Genomic DNA, 22,831 nt, shown 5'->3' with positions numbered 1-22,831 from the left:
CTCCCTCCAGCCATCAGCTCACCCACACGATGTTTGGGGTGCCCTTAAGTTTTGCTAAAGACTGTGTTTTATGTGTCAGGCATCTGTGTGGCTGAGGGCTGTGTGGGGGTGACAGGGCTGGGGCTGGCGGGGGGGCTGGACAGACCGAGGAGCTGGAGATTTTAGGAACAGGAAGGAGGAAGCCACTGGCTTCAGAGAGAGCAATGCGGGCAAAAGCAGAGAGATCTGAACTGAGGGATGGGGGGACATATGGCTCTGTGGGGATAGGGAAGGTGACATGACCCCCTCCTCCACCACCCCAGAAAAATCTCCCATCCTACCTGTGTGCCCTCAGGTTGCCAGACCAGGTTTGTGTGTAGGAGTCAAAGGGCATTCTTGGGTGCCTGGGGGGCTCAGTGGGTTAAGCCTCTGCCTTCAGCTCAGGTCATGGTCCCAGGGTTCTGGGATCAAGTTCCGCATCAGGCTCTCTGCTCTGTGGGGAGCCTGCTTCCTCCTCTCTCTCTGCCTGCCTCTCTGCCTACTTGTAATCTCTCTCCCTCTCTCTCTCTCAAATAAATAAATAAAATATTTAAAAAAAGAAATCATATGGCATTCTTGATATTGGCCCTAAGGCTAGCTAACTGTCATATTTGGCTTACCTTCTTTTGGGGGGGAGGTGTTTGTTTGTTTGTTATTTGTTTTTAAAGAGAGAGAGCAGAGGGCGCCTGGGTGGCTAAGTGGGTTAAGCTGCTGCCTTCGGTTCAGGTCATGATCTCAGGGTCCTGGGATCGAGTCCCGCATTGGGCTCTCTGCTCAGCAGGGAGCCTGCTTCCCCCTCTCTCTCTCTGCCTGCCTTTCCATCTACTTGTGATTTCTCTCTGTCATATAAATAAATAAAATCTTTAAAAAAAAAAAAAGAGAGAGAGAGCAGAAGAAGGGACAGATGGAGAGGGAGAGAGAGAAAATCTCAAGCAGTCTCCATGCCCAGCACGGAGCCTGACCTGGAGCTCCATCTCACCACCCCAAGGTCATGACCTGAGCTGAAATCCAGAGTCAGACGCTTAACCAACTGAGCCACCCAGCCCCCACCCCAACCCCCGCCCAATTCTTTTTCTTTTTCTTTTTCTTTTTTTTTTTTTTTTAATACAAAATCAGTTCTTTAAAGAGCAGATTCACGGGTGCTCTCCTGGACGTGTGTCCCTGGAAATTCTTCCACCTCATCGCTGTGGTCTGCCTCCCTTGCTCTGTCTTCCTTTCTTGTGTCCCCCTCCTGGAAGAGGAGGTGACTTAGTGTCTACCAGAGGTCCCTCCGTCTATCAGTGGCGACCATGCATGGGACTACTGTCGTGGGCAGGACCTTCCAGACAGAATCTCACTTAATCCTCTCTCCTTAGCAGGGATATTCTTTTCCTGCTTGTGGAGCTACAATGAGGTGTGCATGGTCATGCCTGGGTAGAGAGCTGTCTGTGAATGGAAAAGCTCATGTCATAGCCCTAAAGCTCTGCCCCTGCGGGCCTGCCCTCCTCTGGCCAGGGAAAGCCTGAGCCTGGCCAAAGGGCACACAGGAGTGAGGGTAGGGGATGAGATGAACCAGGGATGAGCCTCCATCCGGGAGGGGCACTGTCTGAACCACCCTGGAAGGAAGGATGGCACGTGGGGAGGCCCCCACCCCCTTGGAGCCCTTGCCCTGGAGGTGGGCCTTTAGAGGGCCTGTCTGGGCCTGTTCAATTAAAAAAAAAATGAGCTTGTACAGTACTGGATAGCGCAGCGAAGCCCAGCAGCCCACAACAAACTCATCATAGTCATCCTGGAGAAGAGGCTCCGAGAGGGGGCAGGACAGGTACCAAGTCACACAGGGACTCTGCCCCCCCCCCCCCCAGGCAAGGAGGGCTCCTGTGCAGCTCCGGAGCTCATGAACTGGTGGGGAGCCGCCCGCCCCCCCCCCCCCCCCCGCTGCCTTTAGTAAGGGAGCTTCCCCGCGCGCCAGGTGTCCCAGCAAGCTAACATCTGTGGCAGAGGGGGCTGCCCCCCCCCCCCCAGCCGGCAGCGGGACGGGCCGCAGCGGTCCCTGGGAGGGCTCCGCAAGATGGATGGGGAGCCTCGGAGGCGGCGGCGAAGGCCTGGGGCCCGCGCTGCCGCCGCCGGACAGTGATGGATGACGGCCAGGCTGCGGGAGAAGAGCAGCCGGGCCTCGAGAGGCCGCAGAGACAGACGAGGGCGAGGACAGGCCGTGAATATTTCAGAGCGGCAGCGGGGGCTGGGGACAGGGTGTTGGGGGTGGGTGGAGGGAGAGGCGGGGCGGGGGTGGGGGGTGGGGGTGGGGGAGGAAAGGGACTTGGCCCGGGAGCCCGGGTTAGGGAAAGGCTGACACCAGAGAGGGGGCGTTAGAAGATGGGAAGGGGCTCTCTGGGAGCTCACGAGGGCAAGGGGGGCTGCGGAGGGGGAGTGGGCAGAGCTAGGGGCAGGGGGCCAAAGGTAGGACGGTGGGGCTCAGGGGCAGGGGTCGGTGAAAGGGGCTCGGTGTGTGAAAGGTGGGCGGGGCAGAGGAGCACCGTGGATGGGACTGAGGGGCTGGGTGAGCGGAGGGCCTCGCTGAGCCGTGAGAACACAGAAGGGGTGAGGACGACTGGGGCTGGAGGCCACCGCTGAGGGGGGGGCGGGGGGGCGGGGGGTGTCTTCCCTGGAGGCAGCCCTTTGGGTCATCCAGATCCCCGCCTGACCTTCTAGGGGACGGGGCCGCATCCCGCCGACCTTGTGGGGGACCAGGTCCCGGGGGCGCTGCGTGGGGGTAAAGTGGCAGGCGGAAGGCCCGGCCCCCAAACGCGGGTGGTGAGCGTCCTTGTCGCCGGCAGCGTGGCAGAGACCCCGCGGCTGCTCGAGGGCGCGGAACCGGGCCTGGAGTACGCGCCCTTGGACGAGGACGACGGCCCCGTGGACTGCGACTGCCCGGCCGCCTGCTACCGCGGGCACCGGGGGTACAGGTCAGCGCCCCCCGCGGGAGGGGGCGGCGGGGGGGTGGGGCCTGGGGCCGCCCCTCCTCCCTCACCCCTCCTCCTCCTCTTCCCCAGAACCAAGCACTGGTCCAGCAGCTCCGCGTCGCCCCCTCCCAAGAAGAAGAAGAAAAAGAAAGGCGGCCACCGACGAAGCCGGTGAGAGCGCCGCGGGGCGGGGGCGGGAGGGGGGTGGTCCCCGGGGCGCCCACCCCTCTGTGGGCAGGAGACCCGACGCTGCATTGGGGAGCCCCGACCCTTGCGGAGCCCCTCTGCCTTTACTGAATCCCGCCCCCTTACAAGCCCCTCACTGGCGGGGCTCCACCCCTGCACCTAGCCCCCTCCCCTCACCGAGTCCCCTCATTGGCACTCACCCAACGCCCCCCCCCCCACTGGACACAGTGACCCCTGGGTCACCAGCCGTCCTGCACTCCCTCCCCTCACCAAGTGTGAGTGGCCTGGGGAGGAAGGGTCAGCTGGGTCACATCTGTGGTTCCCCCTCTGTATGTCCTCCTCACCTGCCCCTCATGAGACCCTGGCAAACGTCTGGAGCCCCAACTGTCTGTCTGTCTGTCCTTTTCTCTCCCTGGCCCTCAGCAAAAAGAGGAGACTGGACTCCGAGTGCAGGTCAGTGATAAAGGCCCGCAGGGGCTGGCGGCAGGGATGGGGATGTCTGGGTGGGCAAGACTCCAAGGCCATCCCCCAGAGACAGGAGGCCTGCCACAGCAGGGCTTGGACCCGGGAAACTGCCCGCGTGCTAGCTTTCCCCCCCGGAGGCCAGAAATCCCACCACTGGAGCCTCTGACACTTGGGTGTGAAACAGCCCTCACTTACGATGCCAAGGTGGCGGAAGCGTGGCTAGGGGACAACACACACAGGCAGTTCTGTCACCCACCCTTAGGGACCCTGATGGACCCTCAGGGCCCCAGTTCATTTTGTACAACAGGCAGCTGGCTTCAGCTAGATGCCCCAGGCGCCCTGACTTTCCAGCCTCGTCCAGCCACCCCCGCCCCTCCCCTCCCAGGCAGCATTTCACTAGAGCACCTCCCCATCCTTGTGTCCGCAGCTGTGGCAGCTCCTCACCCCTGCGCAAGAAGAAGAAAAGTGTGAAGAAGCACCGCAGAGACAGGTACCTTCCCTCCCCCGGGGCCTCCTTTCCCCTCAGCGTGCCCAGGGCTGTGGCTGTGCAGATTTGTGTCCCCGAGCCACCCCAGACAAGCTCAAGAGAACTCTTCTGTGGCCCTCCAGGTCTGATTCCGGGTCCCGGAGGAAGAGACGACACAGGTGAGCAATGCCCGGCTGAGGATGTGGACAGAGGCTAGTGCCGCCCTGCAGGGACCGAAACCCAGGGGGTGCAATGATGGGAGGAGGGTGGGGAGGGTCTTGCCCTGCTCCCTCCTCCCCCCTCCTGGGACTGCTTCCCAGAGCCAAGCAGGGGAAGGGGAGGGGGAGGAGGGTGGAGGCCAACTGTTTGCAACACTTGCTGGTCCCGTGAGTCAGCCTTGACTCGGGGGTCCTCAGAATTTTCCAGACAACACAGCAGGTCTGTTATCCAAGGGGTGTTTCCATAGAGGTGTCAGGAAGGGAGAAGCATCAGGATCCCAAATTTGCAGGGAAGGGCACCCGTACAGAAGGAAAGCTCAGTGGGTAGGAGATCGGTCGGCAGGCTGTGGCTAGCCGTGGTGTCTGGGAGACAGGTGCCAGCCCCAAAAGGCCTGACTGCCAGGCCAAGGAGGTGGCCTCCTAACAGACAGGGCTGGGAGCCAGCATGGGGCTCTGAGCAGGACAGTGACTCCTTCAGGATGGACTGGGGGAGGGGATGAAAGTCAAGAGCCCTTGGGTGGGTGGGGGGTAGAAAACTCAGCATGGACGGAAGGAAGATGTAGGACCACCACATCCCCAGGGCCCACATGAGAGACAGGGCCCCTCCCAGTGGCCCTGCAGAGGGTCAGAGACCCCAGTCTCACTCTTGCAGTGGGACTTTGCCCATGGCCACTTGCCAGGTGGGGCAGGAGCCTAAACAAACATCTGATCCTGACCTTCCAGTTTCCCCAGTTTCCCATTCCCCACTTCCTTTCCTCCCCTCTTCTTGGAAGCCACTGTGGACCACCCCGCTACTGCCCCCTAGTGGTCACCATCCGTCTGCACAGATCCTCTGGCCAGCTCCCATGGGTCCTGCGAAGGACCTAGAGGTGACCTAGGGCTAGACCAGCTCCAGATGGGGAGAATGAGGCCCAAAGCAGGCAACATGAGTTCTGGAACTGACATCTTTGGCCTCCTGGGCCTGCCTCCCGCCCGCCCAGCTCCTGTGAAAAACATATCCTGTTGTTTCTTAGCATCCCCTGGATATTCGGTCAGAAGAAGGCATCTGTGCAGGGCTAGAAGGATCCAGCTGGAATCTGGTGGTATCAAGGAGGGTGGGGTTGAGGGCCCACAGGGACCAGGGGCGGAGTGAGACCTCAGACACCTACTAGGAAGTTTTCCAATCCTTTTGTCAAAGATAGAAGGAGAAGGACTGTGGGGCCTCCCCCCGGAGAGCTGGATGTGATGGGACAGTATGGGACAGGACTGAGTGGATGGGAAGCTTTGGGGGCAACCCTTGATGAGAATCCAGAGGACCCAAATGTCAGGGAGATCATGCCCAAGGGAGATTACTTCTTTCCTAAAGCCCTGGGGAGCAGGCCCAGAGCTGAGCCAGTCTGAGGGGCCAGAGAGGCAGGAAAGTCTGGGCTCTGCCATAGGGAGCCCCGTGTGAAGGGACCTGGGGCCCAGGAGACACAAACAAGGCGTGGATGACTTATAGAGGGGCCTGTCCTGAGACAGATTCCAGAAGGAAAGGATGAGTCAGCCTTCTTTCTGGGGTGGTGGACCTATCCCTCGTGGCACCCCCAGGAGGAGCCCCAGCTGGGGTCCAGACAGGCAGTGGTTGTAGGCCAAGGTCTACAGGAGAAGGAAGGAAGGAAGGAAGCCTGGCTGAGTGAAAGGAACCAAAGCAGTGGGGTGGGATGAGCAAGTGCAGGCCAGCAGGGCTGGAGGTGGGGACTCAGGTCCCGGACAAGAACAGATCTCAGATCCAGACCAAGGCACAGTCCTCCTCCTGCCCCTCTGCTAGGCTCAGGCTGAGCAGTCACCTTGCCTCTGCTTCCTACAGATCTCGAAGCCCCAAGAGCAAAAGAAAAGAGAAGAACAAAGAGAGGAAGAGGTGAGAACCCTTCCCGGTTCTCTAGCTCCTCCCCCTTCCCCGTTCTCTAGCTCCTCCCCCTTCCCCGTTCTCTAGCTCCTCCCCCTTCCCCGTTCTCTAGCTCCTCCCCCTTCCCCGTCCTCTAGCCCCTCCCCCTTCCCCGTCCTCTAGCCCCTCCCCCTTCCCCGTTCTCTAGCTCCTCCCCCTTCCCCCTTCTAGAATCACATAATTGGGTCCTTGTAGGTCCATTTGGTCCCCGCTGCCCAGATGGAAAATTTCAGACCCAGACAGGAAGCTAAGAGCCCCTGCGAATCAGCGGCAGGCTGGGAAGTGGAACCCAGGCCTCCTGCCTCCCAGTCCAGGGTTCTTTCAAGCTCTGCCCTTGTTATGCCCCACATCCCTCCACCCTAGTCACAAGAGCACCGGCTGAGGGGTCAGTGAGGTCCCCAAGACCTATCCTAATTTTCCTAATTCCCACCAATGACCCATCTGGACTAGGGGGGCTATCTCTGTAGGAGACTAAAGGGGGCGGGGTCCCCCTTGGGGAGGTCAGGCAGAACTTAGGTACTGGCTGGTTTCTCTCCCAGGCCACACGGGGAGTCCCCAGGTCGGAGGTCCAATCGCCACAGCAGCGGCAGCTCCCAGAGCCCCTCCCTCTCCTCCCGTTACAGCGATTCCAGATCGCCCAGCAGGTAGGTCCTGGGCCCCTGGAAGGAGTTCCAGAGGTGGTTCAGACTGAACACTCGGGAGGGCTGGAGAGGGGACTGGGGAAGAGGAAGGTGGACAGAACAGCAGTGCCGGGGCGGGAGGGTCCTACAAGGAGTGAGCAGGTGCCCCCTCACCCGGCAGTGAACGGGCAAGGCCTGCCCAGAGATGCCCCAGACCCTGAACTGGAAATCAAGGCCACATGCAGGCTCGGGCCTTGTTCGCTAAATGCAAGGGAGAGAGCAGGTGAGGGGCTGCCCTACGTGCAGGGGCAGCGGTTCCACTTGCAGAGGGGGCGTCCCACGCCGGCTCCCCCCGTCTCCCCTCCTCCCCAAGGCTGAGCCCCAAGCACCGAGATGACGGGCGGAAGACAGGCAGCCAGCGGTCCAGCGGGAGCCGGTCACCCTCCCCGTCTGGCGGCAGCGGATGGGGGTCGCCCCAGCAGAACGGCGGCAGCAGACAGCGGAGCGGAGCGCACGGGGGCCGCCCCGGCTCGGCGCACAGCCCGCCAGATGTACGTACGCTTCGCTTTGCAGAGGGTTCCCGCGCCGTGCGGGCTGCGCCGCGCCTGGGGAAGGAGGGGGCGGCCCCGCCGGGTCGGGCGCGGTGAGCGTGTAACCGGGGAGGAAGGCGCCGCGTCCCCCTCCTGGCCCGGGGGCGGCCTGGAATGCTTGGTGGTTGCGCCCACCCAGCCAGAGTGTCCGGGGAGGGGGCCCCTGCAGGCTTGGGCCACCCTTGAGCTTGGCAAGCGCAAGGCCAGAGGGGGCTTGACCACTGGGGCTCTCTGCCGGCTGGGAACACAGCTGAGGAGAACCCAGGGTCTCTCCTGCCTCCCTCCCCGACAGGCATATTGGGGTGGGAGGGGCGTGGACGATGCTAGGGGTCGCAGTCAGGAACCGGATTCAAGAGACAGGATCTCCCCTGGGCATCACTGAGGCCCTGAGTCTCCCTCTCCCCACCAAGCCCTCTCCCCTTCTCTGAGCACCCTCCCTCCCTCAACCCCCTCACAGCCTCACTCCCCCTCCCTGAGAGCCCTCCCCCTTTCTCTGTCCCAGAGCCGGCGCGGAGCTGCATTTCTAAAGTCCCTGTTGCAAGGAGAGTCACTCCTTTTCCCAGGGACTGCCCGCGCGCAGACAGATGTCTCAACCCTGCAGGTTCCCATGTCCCCATGTCCCGTCCTTCCTAAGGCGCCTGCCAGAGTGCCCATTGCTCCCTCGGAGACGCCGCACCAACACCACTCAAAAACCGTCCCTACCCATCTTGCGGAGGGGCACAGGGTCCTTGAGACCCGCAAGCAGGTGTGGTGATGGTAGGGGCTGGTAGAACAGACAGGCTTCTCGGCCTTTCTCAGGTGGCTGGGCTGGGCTGGGGCCGGGGGTGGGGCTCTCCCGAGCCCCCAGGGAGGCCCACATCCCGTTCTGTTTATGGATCCTGGAATTCCTTGAGTTGGGGATAGAGCCCCCTTAGGGAGAAGGGGCTGCAGTACTGGCCGCATGGGCGTGGCTCGGGGTGGGCACGGGGGACTTGGGGTAAGCAGGCCTGCAGGTTCCCCCCCACCAGATCCAAACTGCCCCAGAGGCCTCAGCAGGGAGGGTGGGGCTGCCCCTCCCCAGACCTCAGGTCTCAGCAGCAAACATGTCCGTGTTGGTCAGTTTCATTTTGATTTTTTGGCTGTTTCCTTCACTCCCTTTCTTTTCTCAAACACCCTTACTCCCAAGGCCTTAGGGAGGAAAACCAAAGGCAGCTGACAAAAGGCTCTTGGTCTCAAGGTTAAATTTAAAGGACTTTACCTGTTTTGAGACTGCCCCCACTTGGACAGGGTACCAGGCTCCTGAGCTCCTAGGGACCTGGCTGGATCACATAGGGAAGATCACATCCCCGTCCCAGGATCTGCCTTGGCGGTAGGAGAGGACACACAGAGGTAGCCGAACACCAGGACAGGGACTGGTGCCACAGGCCCCAGAGATAATGACTCCTTCTGGGAAAATCCAGGAGAGGGTGTACCTAGGCCCCCACCACTAAGGGCACAGAGCCAGAGTCCCAAACACCTTCTCATGAGAGCTTGCCATCCTCCTGGAAAAGCACAGAAGGCAGCCAGGGCCAATAGTGGGCTCTTCCCACTTCTGGTACCATCCCTCCCTAAGCAATGGACCACCACGGGCCCTGGGTTTGTACAGACAGAACAGTCTCCACAGACCCCAGGAGAGAGCAGTCAAGGAAGGCGGCCTAGCCTCTAGCCTTGGGGAGGACTCCACCTCAACAGCACCCAAATCCTGACTCCCTCCCAGAGTGGGATTCCATTTGGGCACTGCCCTGGGACTTTCCTGGGGGGCAGCACTTTGTTACCCCTTTCATGAAGCATGCTCCCCAAATCCTCTCCCTGCCCTTGGGCCCTGCGAGATCTGGGACCTCAGGACATCCAGGCCTCTCACCTGTACCTCCGGGGAGGTGAGATGGGGGTGGGGGTGTTGGGGGGTCCTAGACTTAGCCATTCACCAAAAATGTCTTCGGGGACAGCTATTTGGGGGGAGCGGGGGTATTCTTGGATGCTACCTTAAAAAAAAAAAAAAAAAAAAGAGAGAGAACAAACGAAAAAAAAAAAGGAAAGAAAGAAAAGCTCACCATTTTTAACCCCGTCTATGTTTTTGCTTGTTTTTTTAGCCTCCCATTTGAACCGTGGTAATACTGTGATTCCATTTCTTGTTTAGTTGGCAAGAGAAGAGGGTGGGGGAGTTTGTGTAACTTTTCCTGGTATTTTGTTTTTATTTGTATTTTCTTTCTTTTCGTTTCCTTTGGTAATGTACAGAAATGCAAACGATCTCTCTGGTTTGGTTTGGTTTTTGTTTTCCTATCTTCTATGTTGTTCTAGAATTTCGCTTTTGTGCGTGTCACTGTGGGAGCCTCTCCTAATGCAGATGGGTTCTGAGTCTCGAGCGAACATTAATCGTATACATATCTCTATATCCTTATTCTTTTTTCCTTTGTAACCAGAATTTAAAAGGGAAGATAACTTAAAAAGGGACTCCCAGGCCAACAGCTCCTGGCAAATCTGCAGCAGCTGCCAATCCTCTCTTCCCAACCCCAGGGCACAGGTTGGAACTGCCTCAGCTTTTGAATGAACAGAAGGGGCCCAGACCATTCCACCGTGTCCCTGTCTAGAAGGAACCTTGGAGGGAAGCTGGGAGACCCAGGGAGGAAGAGAGCCTTGTCCCATCACCCGGGAAGCATCCCAGGGCAGTGAGCCCATGCTTCCATCTAGTATAAGATGGCTGGGCATGACAAGGCCAAGCTGCTGAGCACCTTCTGTGCCAGGCCTCAGATCCTAGATGAGGGAGCTGTACACCCCCGAGAGAGTTTAGTTCAGGTGAAGGCTTCAAAGTCAGACCCTCCCAGGCAAGAGAACAAGGCCAGTGGGGTGCTGGCTCCCAGCATATTTCTGTATTGTTCTATCTCAGGCCAAGGAGAAACCCCCAAAGGGATTTCTGGGTTCTGCTATTGACTGCTCCCTGGAGCCCAGAGAGGTCAAGTGGCCAGCTCAGGTCACACAGCTTTTTAGAGGTAGACCCAAAAGGAGACTCCAGCCCTCTTACCTCAAGACCACCAGCCACGGCCAAGACGTGGAGAGAGTGGTCAATGGAAAGCACACTCTGGGAACCCTAAGTAAGGAGAGGAGGATTCGGGAGGTGGACGCCGGCTGTGGAAGGTGGAACCCTTCCAGACGCCGATGGCACACGCCCAGCTCTCAGCTCCCTGGCACTGGGCCCTGCCCACACGGAGACCAGGTTATAGGTGGGCCCAGCATTCAGCGAGCCCAGCTCTATAGGAGAACTGCTTCAGCTAGTCAGGGAACCCTGTGCCCTCCCAGTTTGGGCACCCATGGGGACAGAAATAGTAAGGCAGAGAGGAAAGGGGGCTGCCTGAGGTCACACAGTTTGGGGCGAAGAAGTGAGATGCTGAGCCCAAGTCCCAGAAAAAGCGTGCAGGGTTTAAGGACTTAGAAGTAGGGCCCCTGCCTTGGCTCCACCTGTCCCTGGCACTGGAAGTGTCACTATTCAGTGAAGGGGGCAGAGAAGGTTCCTGAGCAAGGCCCTTAGAGGCTCTCTCTGGCCTCTACCTTTGACTCAAATGTCATCACAACACGGGCGGCCTAGGGTGACCCCAAGAAGAGGTGCCCGTGGCACTGCCTGACCTGTCCCACCCCAGGCCTCCCCCCTTACCTGCCCCTGGAAAGAGCCGTGACCACAGATGGAGGGAGGCAGTCAGGATAGGAAGGGGCATCTTGGCCTTTGTTCCAGGATGAAGCCAGGAGGCAGGAGGGATGCGTTTTCCTAAAATGATGCAGAAGCCCTGGGAAAGTGGTAGGCCTGAGGCAGGATCTGGCCTCCAACCGAATCTGTGGTTGCCTTCCCTTTTAAATGTACCAACACCTTCGCCCCATCGACCCACTCTGCCTTGTTGAAACAGCTTTTCTCTCCTTTTCCCGTCTGGGCCCACCTCTCTCTATTCCCTGCCTGTCTGTCTGTTTCCTTCTGTCCCACCCGCTTTGTGTCTCTCTGTCTCTGTCTCTCTCTCTCTCCATCTCTCTCCCCAACATGGGCCTCTCTCCCCACGCTGCCAGCCCCTCTCCTTGGCCCCCCCTCTGGTTCTGCTTCCATCAGCTGCTTCCTGCATGCTTTCTGGAGGTTTTCTGTTGTTTAAAGAGTTAAGGAAAGCTTGGCTTATTGGAGCCTGTGGGTTTTTTTTTTTAAAAAAAAAAAAGGAAAAAAAATGGCAAACAGAACTGCTGGGCAGGAGCCCTATCCCATCCCTGGGACTAGACCAGAAGCCACAGTGGCTACACAGGTGCTGGTTCCCGAGGGGGAGCACAGCTTAGAGTCACTGTCTCTCTCCCCCCACCCCCCTTCTGCATTCCCAATGCGGAGACCTTCTTTTCTTTTTTATTATTGCATTCCTGTCCCTGACCACTGAGAAGGTAGGTATCCCGGCTCAGCTGTGCGCCCGCTCGCTCCCATCTCCAGATAAGCCCTGCCACTCTGCTTGGTTTGAATGTGGTTTTCTCTCTCTTTCTCTCTCGATCTCGCTCTGGTTGGTTTTCTCCCCCTCTCCCTTTTCTCTCTTTATTTTAGTGACTACTCATTTGTAAACTTGCATTTTCTCCAAATGAGCTACAAAGCTGTTTTTCCTGGTTTATCATTTGGTTTTCTTGACTCCCCGCCCTTCCCCCCTCCCCGACAATTTCTCTGGTTCATTCTCTCCCTCCCGTCCACCTGCCCTGCTCCTTCTTCTTACTCTCCCACCCCAGCCCCCTCCGCCCCCTCTCTTTCTCATTTTGTTGTCCGAATGCATTTCTGTGTGGTTAGCATTCCAAGTCCGTGTTCCCTTCCTGAACTGTATGCTGTGGTTGAGCCGATCTGATTTCTGTTGTCTGGAGTAGCTGCTAAGCCCCCCGCCCCTCACCCCTGCCAGCCCCTGGGGCCTATTTGGGCAGTAAGCAGTGGTGGAGGGGCCTGTGCCAGGCCTCTTGGCCTCCAGATCCTGGAAGAAGTTCTGGCTAAGGAAAGAGCCCTGCCTGCCCCTCCCCTTCTCCAGGGCCTGCTGGGCTCCCAGGGGTCCTGTCCTGGTGGCAGATGGAACTTTAGGTGGGAGCTACAGACTCTGGGGCAGCAGCTGGCCTCAGGGCTGAACCTGCCGGCTCCATCTCTTGGGGGCAATGGTAGTTGAACGTCAGGGGGCAAGTGAGTTGGCACTGGACTTAGAGGGCTTACTTAGCAAAGTTTCTGTAGGGCAATTTGGGGAATGGAGGGGACTCTCAGCTCACCCTTCCCCTGCCTGGACCACTACCCACCCCAGACAGGGGTTCCCTCAACTCCCCCCACCCCAGCATCTTTCTGTCTTCTGAATTGGAGCCTTATGTGCAGAGGAGTCAGAAAGGACAGTCAGTGGGGCTAAGTCTCCCCCCAAAGTGTTGGAGCAGAACTGAGCCTAGGTCCTGAGACTTGCAGCTCCCAGCCCAGTGCTCATGCAGTCCCATTGAGGGTGCAGGTTAGGAGTAGGTCCTCAAGGGACTGACCTCCCCATCCCGGCTCTTTGAGCTATTTCTTGTCCCATCTGGGAGTAGCCACAGAAGTCTGACATCCCAGTCCTTGTGAGGCTTTGGTGGGTCTCCATCCTCAGCTTGGGAAAGAGAAAGTCTGGCTCTTTATCCTCCCCTGCCCTGATGCTGGCCCCAAGGGCAGGTGGTGAGGAGCTCCGCCACTCAGAACATTCCTCATCAGTGAGGGGGGTTGGGAAGGCAGACAGGAAGTTGTTCAGGGAAGGAGAAATTGCCTTTGGTCCCACAGGGAGACTCTGTCCCAGCCTGATGGGAGGAGTAGAAGCCCCATCTTCCGGGAGGACCTGATGTGACCAGGGACCCAGAAATGGGATTGTCAGATGCGGAGTTAGGGGGTGTCCTTGTGTGAGCCCTGTGGGGAGGAGCAAGGGTAAAGCATCCCAGATGCTCAGTGTTTTTGTCCTTAAAAATACCAGGATTGGGCCAGCGCGCCATCTCTTGCTACTCTTTTCCATTGTCTTTTCCCCTCAGAGATTTTTTACATAAGCAAAAGAGAAGATAGCAGGTAGCAAGGAGCAGAGACGCTTCTGGAAGCCGGGCTGAAAGATAGGCAAGGTCCTGTGTGCTCATTTATTCATTCGTTTGCCCGCACACTAAGCCAGCATTTGCTGAGCACACCTGTGGGCCTGGGTGTCCATGCCTGGTGAGGGGCAGGCTGACCGGGGTTTGAGGCCCCCACCTGCCAGGCTAGAGGACTGGCGAAAATGACTCAGAACAATTAGAGAGAAAAACTGAAGCGTGGATGGGAAGCTCTGCTCACAGCCTGCCCTAACACAGCCTGGCACCGTCCCTATGGAAAGAAACCACAAGGGTCTGTGGGATCATAGAGGAAAGACGTGACTCAGGGTGAGGGTCAGGGGAGGCTTCCTGGAGGAGGTGGTCTTGAGCTGAGGACCCATAGGCATTAGCCAGGCTGTGAGTGGGTGAGGGATGAGGAAGGGAAGGGGAAGAGGGGACAGGAGTCAGAAAGATCAGGCTTCTGGATTAGATGTTTGGAGGTCCCTGGCCACAGCAGTCCTGTCTAGCTATGAAATCCCGTGGTGTTTTGAACTTGGATCTTCCTCAGTTCCTGGGAAGAACGAGACCCGGCCAAGCTGAGGATGAGGCCCACCCTCCAACGGGACCCTTTCTCCAAGAAGGGATGGTGATAAGGGTGTGAGATCGACCCTAAGAATCTTACCCCAGGGAAGGCACCATCTGCCACCCTGCCCAGCAGCACCTTCCTCCTGTCCTCCACCATCCTGGCATGACCAGACCTTCTAGCACTCGTCTGGCCCTGTGCATCTGTGAGGGGACTGTCAGTCACTGATGCTCTCTAAAGAACCTCTGAATGCCTATTCAGGCCCACCCACCAAAGACCCCAATTATCCCTAATTTACCAATGGGGAAACTGAGGCCCCCAAGAGTTAGGTTGCTTCCTTGAGGACTCACAGCAGACTCACATCAGGGCTGATTTCAGGGTGTTCCACTTTGCCAGTTACTATCATCTGAAGCTATGTATTTTCCTTGGAGGAGGGGAGAGGGTTTGACTTCAAGGCACGCCAGGCAGGAAGCGTCCAGAGGAGCCCAGGGTGCCTGGTGCAGAGGGTAGTAACATGATGGGGGTAGGGCTGGGGGGTGGCGGGCATCCACCCAACCCAGACCATTTTTGTTCCCAACATTCCCACCACACTCCCAGCCCAACAGTGAGAAGGAGAGAGGACTCCCACGGTGTCCGTGGGAAGAAACATCAAGGCCTTCAGTCTCCTTCACCAGCTGCTGGCCTCTCTCCTGGAGTCAGAGGAGGAGGTGCAAATCCAGAGTCTAGGTCCGAGCCAGGGTTCACAGCCAGGCCCTGACCCCCAGTTTAATATTCTGCCTGCTTTCCTTGCTATGCCTCACCACCATCACAGCAAGCAAGGGCTTCTTAAAGGCTGGGTCCAGTGTTTCCTGGGTATGCAAGGGTCACTATGCCTTGGCTCCCAGGGGTCCCACTCCCCCACCTAGTATCTGTTCACTTTACACGCTCGGACAACCCAGGAGATAGAAAGAACTTGGAAATTTGAAGAGCCTGGAGATTTCTCTCTCATTTGCTTCCCCTGGAGGGAACAGGATGCTGTATGACAGAACCTAGCCCTGGGGGCTTGGGAGCTGTAGGCACAGGCCACCTGCTGGGGTGGAGGGGATATGTGCCAGGGGAGCCAAGGGTCTCCTGGTGAGGTCTGTTGAGAATGGAACTGCCATCTCACAGGGGCCATTGCTAGTCAGCCCAGTTCCCGTGTCTCCTCGCGTAGAATGAGGGATGAGCTGGTGATCAGGAGAGTTTGGGGTACTCAGGGGGGGCATCTCAGTACCCAGCGATATCCACTCTGCCCCAGAGGGAGACACCAGGCTCTCCCAGGAGGCCTTCATGGCCCATTTGACTCTGGACAGCTGCCACACCTGCTACGGCCAGTGTTCATTAGCTGCTTCAGCCGCCAATCATGAGCTGGCTGTGCCTTTCTACCAATGGGAATGACTTCTTGGCTCTGCCTCCAAGCCCTGGCTGGATGGATACTTGCAGAGAAAGTCCTTGGCACCACCTTGCTTCTTACAGGAAACGCGAGGGCCATGCCAAGGAAGCCATGCTCCTTCCAGTCTCTTGGCAGCAAGAAGCCCTGAGGGGTGATAGTTGGTTTGTTCTCCCATCCAAGGAGCCTGCCAAAAAAGCTTGGCCCAGACCCTGCCCCTCTTCTAGGATGACCTGGTTTGGCCCCCGACCCTTGTAAAGGCACTTATTCCTTCCTCAACAGAAGGCATTGAGGCCCTCCTAGAAGCCAAGTTCTGTGACCAAAACCGAGGTTACAGAGCTGAACCCAACACAATAATCTGCCGGGGAGTGCTCAAAGTCAAGTTGGTGCTGGTGATTGGGGGTGGGGCAGGGGTTGGGGGACCGACTTCTAAAACAGAGGAGTGCAATCACCTGTTATCAGAGGGAAACCCAAGGACAGGGGGAGGGGTCAGTTCTGTGAAGGTAGGAGGATGGAGAGGGCGGTCAGGGGTGCACAGAGAATCCTGAAATATTTTCTCCGGAAGGGACATCAGGAAGCAAAGCCTAGCCCTCTCATTTCGTGAATGGGGAAACTGAGGCCCAGGATGGGGAGGTGACGTAGCCAGGGTCACTCAGTGAGGTAGTGGCAGGCTCTCAGACCCCTGGTGGCCAGCCAGGGACATTTTGATGGTACCAGGCTCCCTTTCTGGTTTTCTGAATCCCAACCCTTGTGTCCTAACTGCACTTTTGGAAAAACATTTGACATCTCTATCCGGCAGTCACCCCAGAGGTGTCTGCTCAGGCCCGAGGAGCCGGGCGCTGCCAGTCCTTCTCCTCTCGGCCTAGAATGGGGTGGTTGCGTTTTTCTCTCTCTCTCTCTCTCTATCTCTTGCATTTTTGTGAATCTAATGATGAACTTACGCTACCACACTTTTCCCTTCTCTTACACATCTTACCTACTAAAGGAGGAAGTGCCACTTTATTGGTAAGTGGACGTTAACCAAGAGGGACTTAAAAAAAAAATCAGAACTTTAAAAAAAAAAAAAAAGGAAAAGAAAAGAGAGAAACAGAAAGACAGTCGGGTGCTACTGACAGTTCCACAGGTCTCTGCAGGGCCGGAAAACAAAGAAAGAAAAATGTTAACAGAAAAAAATGTCAGTTCCCCAGGAGTTCAGACATTGTTTTTGATTTTGGTATCTAATGACATTTGTGGATTTTGGTTTTGTTTTGTTTTTATTTTATATTTTCTGTTTTTCCTCCCTTTCTTCGGTTCAGTTTTGAGTTCAGTTGTCCCGCCCCGCCCCCACCCCATCTGTGTGCCGTGTGCCCCCCTCCATCCCCTCACCCACCCCCACGCGCTGGGGGGCCTGGCCTGGGGGGGCTGGCCCTGGCCCGGCCTCCCGGTGCCCGCCCTCTCTCTACTCTCTGCCGGGATCGTCCGTCCCATCGGGGGGCCAATGCCAGCCCCCGTGCCCGTCCTGGAGCCCCCTCCGTTTCAGCCCCCCTCCCCCCACCGCTCCGTCCCTCTTGTGTTTTGCATGCCGAGAACCTTGCATGAGCTGCACTGTTGAGGCCAGAAGGTGGACACTCAGGAGAGGCAGAGGCAGGGCAGGCGCGGGGAACCGTTTGTGCGATGCTCCGGGACTGGCAGCCCCCGGCCTGGGCCCGGTGAAAGCCCCCTCTCCTTCTCTCCCCCCACCCCACCCGCCCGCTCTCTCGCCCCCGACATCGCTCCTTCTCTTGGTCTGTCCTCTCCGTCTCTCCTCTTCCCCTCTCTCTGCCCGCCGCCCTCTCCTCTCCCCGCTTCTCTGACTCCCCCCTGCTCTGTGTCCTCGGCTCTCCCTCTCCCTCTGTCTCTCTCTCTCTCTCTCTGCTCTGGACTCTCGACCTCGTCGCTTCTCTCCGTCTCGGCGGGCGTCTCTCTCGCCCCGTCTCTGTCTGTGCCTCCGTCCCCTCTCCACCCCCTCCGTGCCCTCTCTGCCTCTCTCCCCGTCAGAAGCCCAGCTCGCCCTCGCCCAGGGCCCGCGACCAGGCGGAGGCCGGCGCAGCCACGCCGCCCGCGCGGGGCAAGGAGAGCCCGAGCCCGCGCTCGGCGCCGTCGTCTCAGGGCAGAGGAGGCCGCGCGGCGGGCGGGGCGGCCAGGCGGCGGCGGCGGCGGCGGCGGCGGCGGCGCTCCCGGTCCTCGGCGTCCGCGCCCCGCCGCAAGGGCCGCCGGCGCGCCCGGCCCGCACCGCCCCGGGGCTCGTCGCGCTCGCTCAGCAGGGCCCGCTCCAGCAGCGACTCCGGCGGCGGCGGCGGTGGCGGCGGCGGCGGCGGCAGCGGCGCCCCGGGTCCCGGGCCGGAGCCCGGTTCCGAGCGAGGCCACGGCGCGCACGGGAAACGGTGAGCGGTCCGCCCCCCCGCCCTCGACCGGGCCCGCACGGGGCTCCCCTCCCTGCCCTGAGCCCTGCCCCGCCCCCACGGAACACCGGCCCCCACCCGCCCCCTCCATCCCCGTGGAAAACCTTTCCCGGCACTGACTCCCCCCCTCCTCCCCACGGAACAGTCCCCGCACCGACACCCCCCCCCCCGCCCACGGACCCCTCGCCCAGCACTGACCACTCTCCGGTCTCAGTAAGCTCTCTCCCGTCCGTGATCTCTAATCCCCCCAACCATGGAGCACCCTTCCCCACCCGACGACCTCTCTCCCCGTCACTCGATCATTCTCCTTCCCCAGTCACTAGTTCCCCCTCACTGATCACTCTCCCCGCCCAGGAGCTCTCCCTTCCCCACAGCGGTCACTCTCCTCACACTGATCACCCTCCCTGACACCACGGAACACTCTTCCATACTTATGTCACCACCCCACGCCCACCCCCAGCCCTTTTCCCTCCTTTGGGAATCGAGTCCGTCCCACGAACTCAAGCACCACTTCTCCCTCGCTAACCCTTCCCATCCACATCTCCTCCGTAGAATTCCTTCCCTACCGAATCCCCACCCCCCCACTGAACCCCCTTAATCCCTGGCTGAGCCCCCTCCCTGTCACCCGCGCCCCTTTAAATCCCTCTCTGCCGCCCCGCCCCCGCCCAGCCCACTGTCTCTCTAGCTGAGTCCCTGTCTCCCTGACTCTCCACCAGGGCCAAGGAGCGGCCCCCGCGCGCCCGGCCGGCCAGCACCTCCCCGTCCCCGGGCGCGCACGGCAGGCACGGCGGCCCGGAGGGGAAGAGCTCGTCGCGCAGCCCAGGCCCCCACCCGCGCTCGTGGAGCTCCAGCCGCTCGCCCTCCAAGTCCCGCTCGCGCTCGGCGGAGAAGAGGACCCGCAGCCCCAGCCGCTCGCCGTCGCCCAAGAAAACCCTGGGCCGGTAAGTGCGGGCCCGGGGTCCCGCCGGGCGCAGGGGCGGCGGCGGGGCCGGGCCGCGTCTCTCACCTCGGCCGCGCCCGCAGGGACAAGGACGGCGAGGGCCGCGCGAGGCACGCCGAGGCCGAGGCCGCCCGCGCGCGGCGCCGCTCCCGCAGCTACTCGCCCATCCGCAAGCGGCGCCGGGACTCGCCCAGCTTCATGGAGCCGCGGCGCATCACCAGGTGCGGAGGGGCCTGGGCGCGACGCACTGAGCCCGGTGAAGGGAGGGGAGGTGGGGTTGGGGGGAGGAAGAGGGCCTGGTGAGGGCTAGAGGCCCCCGTAGGAGGAGAGAGGCTAGAACTGGAGGTGCTGGGGAGGGCGGGACGCAGACGCCGCGGTCTGAAGACGCACGGTGGGGAGGGGGCTGTGTACTTGGGTCTGAGTGGGGCAGCAGCGGGCTTGCAGTTGAGCTCCAGAAGATCCCAGCAGTCCCTCCTGGAGCCCCTCCCTCTCTCCGTCCTCCCCGCGTCCATCTCCCGACAATGATGTTTCCTTTTCTCCTTCATCTCAAGGTCCAGCCTGCCGAGTGGCCTGTGGCCAGCCTGGGGGCCGGGTGGACCCCCTCCCCACAGGCTGCCGGGGAGATGCCCATGTGAGCTGATCTGGCTCTGTTCAGCTGTCATCTGTCTGCCTCTCCTTTTGTCACTAACCTCAGTGCTCACCTCCCAGCGTCCTCCCCCCTCCCAGGAATTCAGAGGAGGGGGCACCAGCAGCCTGCTCTCTGGGGCAGCTGTGGGAGGGCCTGTCCCTTCCACTCTCCCCTACCCCCACCCCAGTCCAGTGGGGCCCTGGGGAGTGTGTGGCAGATAATGGCAGAAGCCACAGCAGAGAGCTTCTCTGCCAGGACTCGACAGTGTGGGCCTAAGTCTCCCTGTGAAATTATGGTCTGTGTTTGTGGAAATTACTCTGAAGCCCTAGAGCTCTGACTTGGGGTCCAGGGCTACAGGCAAAATTCTGAGCCCAGCTCTGCCACAGACCTTGCTGGGCAGCCTTGGGAGATGGGTGTGCCTCTCTGGCTCTGGGTGTCCCTGTCTGAACGATGAGCAGAGCTCCCTGAGCATCTTTTCAGCTCTAACATGGATGGATTCTCAAACGAGCCCCTCCAAGTCCTTGGTGACGTAGATGGCTCAGGGAGGAGAGAGCATCGGCTCCTGCGCTCAGCCCAGAGCTAGAGGCCAGATGGCCAGGCTTGGGACACCCCCAAACAGGCCATGTGCCTCACCTGTATGCGGAGGGCCCTAGCCTGCTGGAGTTCTGCACCCTCCACCCTCCACCTGGCACCCCCCTTCGCCCCTCTCCCAGGCTGCCTCCTCCTCCCACTAACTACACCTGTTTTCTTCCTCAGAATTAACCCCACGCCATGGGGCACTGTTGCCCCCTTAACCACTCTCTTTTCTTTCTCTGGGTCACAGCCTCCTGGCTTCAAACTAACTCTGGGCCGGCGGGAGGTAGCTGAGTGAGAAGGGGCCAGCGGGACTGGGCGGGGCTGTGGCCATGGGCAGCAATGGCCAGGGCTTTCCTCCTTGTCCCCTCGAAGTGACTTGACAAACCCAAACCCTCGATTCTGTGGGAACCAGAGAAGCAGGGCTGGGCCATCCCCAACCCTTTCCATGTCCAGAAACTGCTTAGCTTGGTTGATGTGAGGTGTCTATATATATATATATATTTATTTATTTATTTTTTAAGATTTTATTTATTTGACAGACAGAGATCACAAGTAGGCAGAGAAGCAGGCAGAGAGGGGGAAGCAGGCTCCCCCATGAGCAGAGAGCCTGATGCGGGGCTCAATCCCAAGACCCTGGGATCATGACTTGAGCTGAAGGCAAAGACTTTAACCCACTGAGCCACCCAGGTACCCCGAGGTGTCTATATTTAAAAGTTGAATTTACTCAACAAGTATTTATCGAGCACCTTCTTGGGCCAAACAGAGATTTGGTCCCCTTTCTCTGAAGACAAGTGAGGAAAAATAAAACGATGAAACTGTCCAATCCCTTTGGGGCAGGGGGCACTCCAAGGCCAGAGCTCAGGGGAAACTGAGGCAGGGAAGCCCTGGCCACTGCTGGGAAAGGGCTCGGGGCCTGAATGAGGGCCCAAGAAAGAGCTCAGGACAGAGCTCAGGCTGCTGAATGGCCTGTAATCAGCTTTTTCCCTCCCGGCAGTGCCCGAAAGCGCCCCATCCCCTACTACCGGCCCAGCCCATCGTCCTCCTCCAGCTGCCTGAGCAGCGACTACTCAAGCCGGAGCCCCAGCCGCAGCCCCAGCCCAGGCCACAGCCACGGAAGCTACAGCAGCCGCAGCCGTGGGACCCGCAGCCGCACGCGCAGCCCCTCCCGGACCCCCAGTCCCAGCTACCACAGCCGGAGCAGCTCAGAGAGTGGGGGCTTCTGAGCCCAGAGAGACCGAGCTTGGTGCCCCCGGCATAGGGAAAGGCGAGGGGTCAGGCCCCAGGACCTGTGAGGGGGCCTGCACCCCTCTGCTACAAAGAGGTCCCCAGGCCAGGGAAGACCTTGAGGGTGGGTGCCCTGCAGAGGAGGAGGAGCTGGGTTCTGCTGCTTCTAGAGGGTCCCCACCCCCACCTCCTGCCTGCCCACCGTGTCCAGGGAACAAAGAGCCTTTGCGAACACAGGGATCACCCTGTCCCCCTTCCTGCTTGATGCCAGCTCGCCAGGCTGGGGACAGCTCAGTGGACCCAGGAACACCTTGGAAGGTGCCAGACCTGGGAGCCTCCCCTACCCTCTCCACAGCGCCCTGGGATCCTCTCTACCAATGGGCAGACAAAGCCGTGGGAAGGCAAGCAGGATCTAAGTTAGACAGAAGGAAGAATGGCCCAACCTTCGGTGCATCACCACCCAGACTGGGATGCTGCTTCCTTCTAGACCGGTTGCAGGATCCTGGCTCAGAGCTGGAAGCCGGCTCCACAGTCTCCAGCAGCCCTTCCCCTGGCCCAGGAGTCCCCAGACCGAGCGGGTGGGCCCCAGCCTGAGGAGCTAGGGAGCTCACTCTTAGTCCCCCCTCTCCTCTCCAGGCCAGGCTCTCCTCTTCAGCGCTCACCCCATGCCCTGGGCCAAGGCCACAGCAGCCAGGCCTTCTGCATGACAAGAGGTGGGACATTCAGACCACAATGTATCTGGCCATGAGGCCTAAAGGGGTTCGGATCAGAAGGTGGAGGAGAGAGGGGTAGATAGAAGAGCCTGGAGGAGCAGGAGAGGGCAGTGCAGTCCGATGACCGAGCAAGGCCTGGTGTCCCGGTGTGCCCTGTGTCTGGGACATGGGCCAGAGGGTACCACAGGATCACCGGCATAGGATAACACGCACTTCAGGGCCTGCCCAAGGGAGCACTTCCTTCTTGGGTTTGGTGGGGAGGTGGTCAGTGGAGGCTACCCAGAGAAGGGTGCTACAGCCCTTTGAAGAAAGGGTAAGATCTAGACTGAGGGCCTTGACCTGGGCATCCATGGGGAAGCAGTGGCCCTCCCCCCGCCAGCCCTCTGCTGCTGCTCCCAGCCCACTCCTCCTGGGGCCCTCAGGGATCTCACAAAGTCTTCCTTGGCCCAACAGGGCACCTGCCCTGGGCTCCCATGGGGGGAGGGGTCTGGGGTCTGGTCCGGGTTCCCCCTCTCTCTATTCCCCCCTCCCTCTTTCTCCGCGGTGCGGATAAAAATTGGACTCTAATAAAACACTTGGTGCCCGGATGGCAGGTGGTGAGACCAGGCCTCTGTGGATTTGGGCACCTGGGGCATGTGGGGAGGGCATAGGGGCCTGGGGTCCTTCCCTCCAAGAAGTGGGAGGGGTGCAGACTCCACCCCAGAGAGACCTGGTACCAATGAGCCAGAAGCTCAGTGCAGAAGCAGAACAGGCAGCTTAGTGGGGAGGAAAACAGGGACCCAGGAAGACCTTCCTTTCAGCCTGGAGATTCTGGGGGCTTTGAACATCCCCACTTCCCTTCTCCAGCACACCCCACCTAGCTTCCTCTTCCATC

At 59.6% G+C, this 22,831-nt stretch overlaps 1 protein-coding gene across 8 annotated transcripts in view; it reads left to right on the top strand.

The window, feature by feature from the left end:
* The window catches only part of SRRM3 (serine/arginine repetitive matrix 3), a 56,282-nt gene extending 33,733 nt beyond the window's left edge, over window positions 1-22,549 (top strand). Inside the window, exons 4-18 of one of the 8 annotated variants that reach the window (XM_059154825.1) lie at window positions 2,832-2,960; window positions 3,048-3,128; window positions 3,567-3,596; window positions 4,036-4,098; window positions 4,218-4,253; window positions 6,121-6,171; window positions 6,738-6,842; window positions 7,192-7,369; window positions 12,158-12,210; window positions 16,442-16,461; window positions 17,473-17,858; window positions 18,593-18,817; window positions 18,900-19,037; window positions 19,368-19,447; window positions 21,015-22,549. In XM_059154825.1, the coding sequence (XP_059010808.1) occupies window positions 2,832-2,960; window positions 3,048-3,128; window positions 3,567-3,596; window positions 4,036-4,098; window positions 4,218-4,253; window positions 6,121-6,171; window positions 6,738-6,842; window positions 7,192-7,369; window positions 12,158-12,210; window positions 16,442-16,461; window positions 17,473-17,858; window positions 18,593-18,817; window positions 18,900-19,037; window positions 19,368-19,447; window positions 21,015-21,243 (1,804 nt within the window). In that variant the 3' untranslated portion in view covers window positions 21,244-22,549. Of the gene's footprint in view, window positions 1-2,831; window positions 2,961-3,047; window positions 3,129-3,566; window positions 3,597-4,035; window positions 4,099-4,217; window positions 4,254-6,120; window positions 6,172-6,737; window positions 6,843-7,191; window positions 7,370-11,827; window positions 11,941-12,157; window positions 12,211-16,441; window positions 16,462-17,472; window positions 17,859-18,592; window positions 18,818-18,899; window positions 19,038-19,367; window positions 19,448-21,014 lie in introns of all 8 variants that reach the window. The other 7 variants (XM_059154823.1, XM_059154822.1, XM_059154826.1 and 4 more) reach the window with 7 other exon arrangements.
* Window positions 22,550-22,831: the final 282 nt, after the last annotated feature.

This window comes from Mustela lutreola, chromosome 17 (genome assembly GCF_030435805.1).
Source record: "Mustela lutreola isolate mMusLut2 chromosome 17, mMusLut2.pri, whole genome shotgun sequence".
Classification (NCBI taxonomy): domain Eukaryota; kingdom Metazoa; phylum Chordata; class Mammalia; order Carnivora; family Mustelidae; genus Mustela; species Mustela lutreola.
Note: the sequence above shows the minus strand (reverse complement) of the source record. Positions and strands in the feature narration are given on the sequence as shown.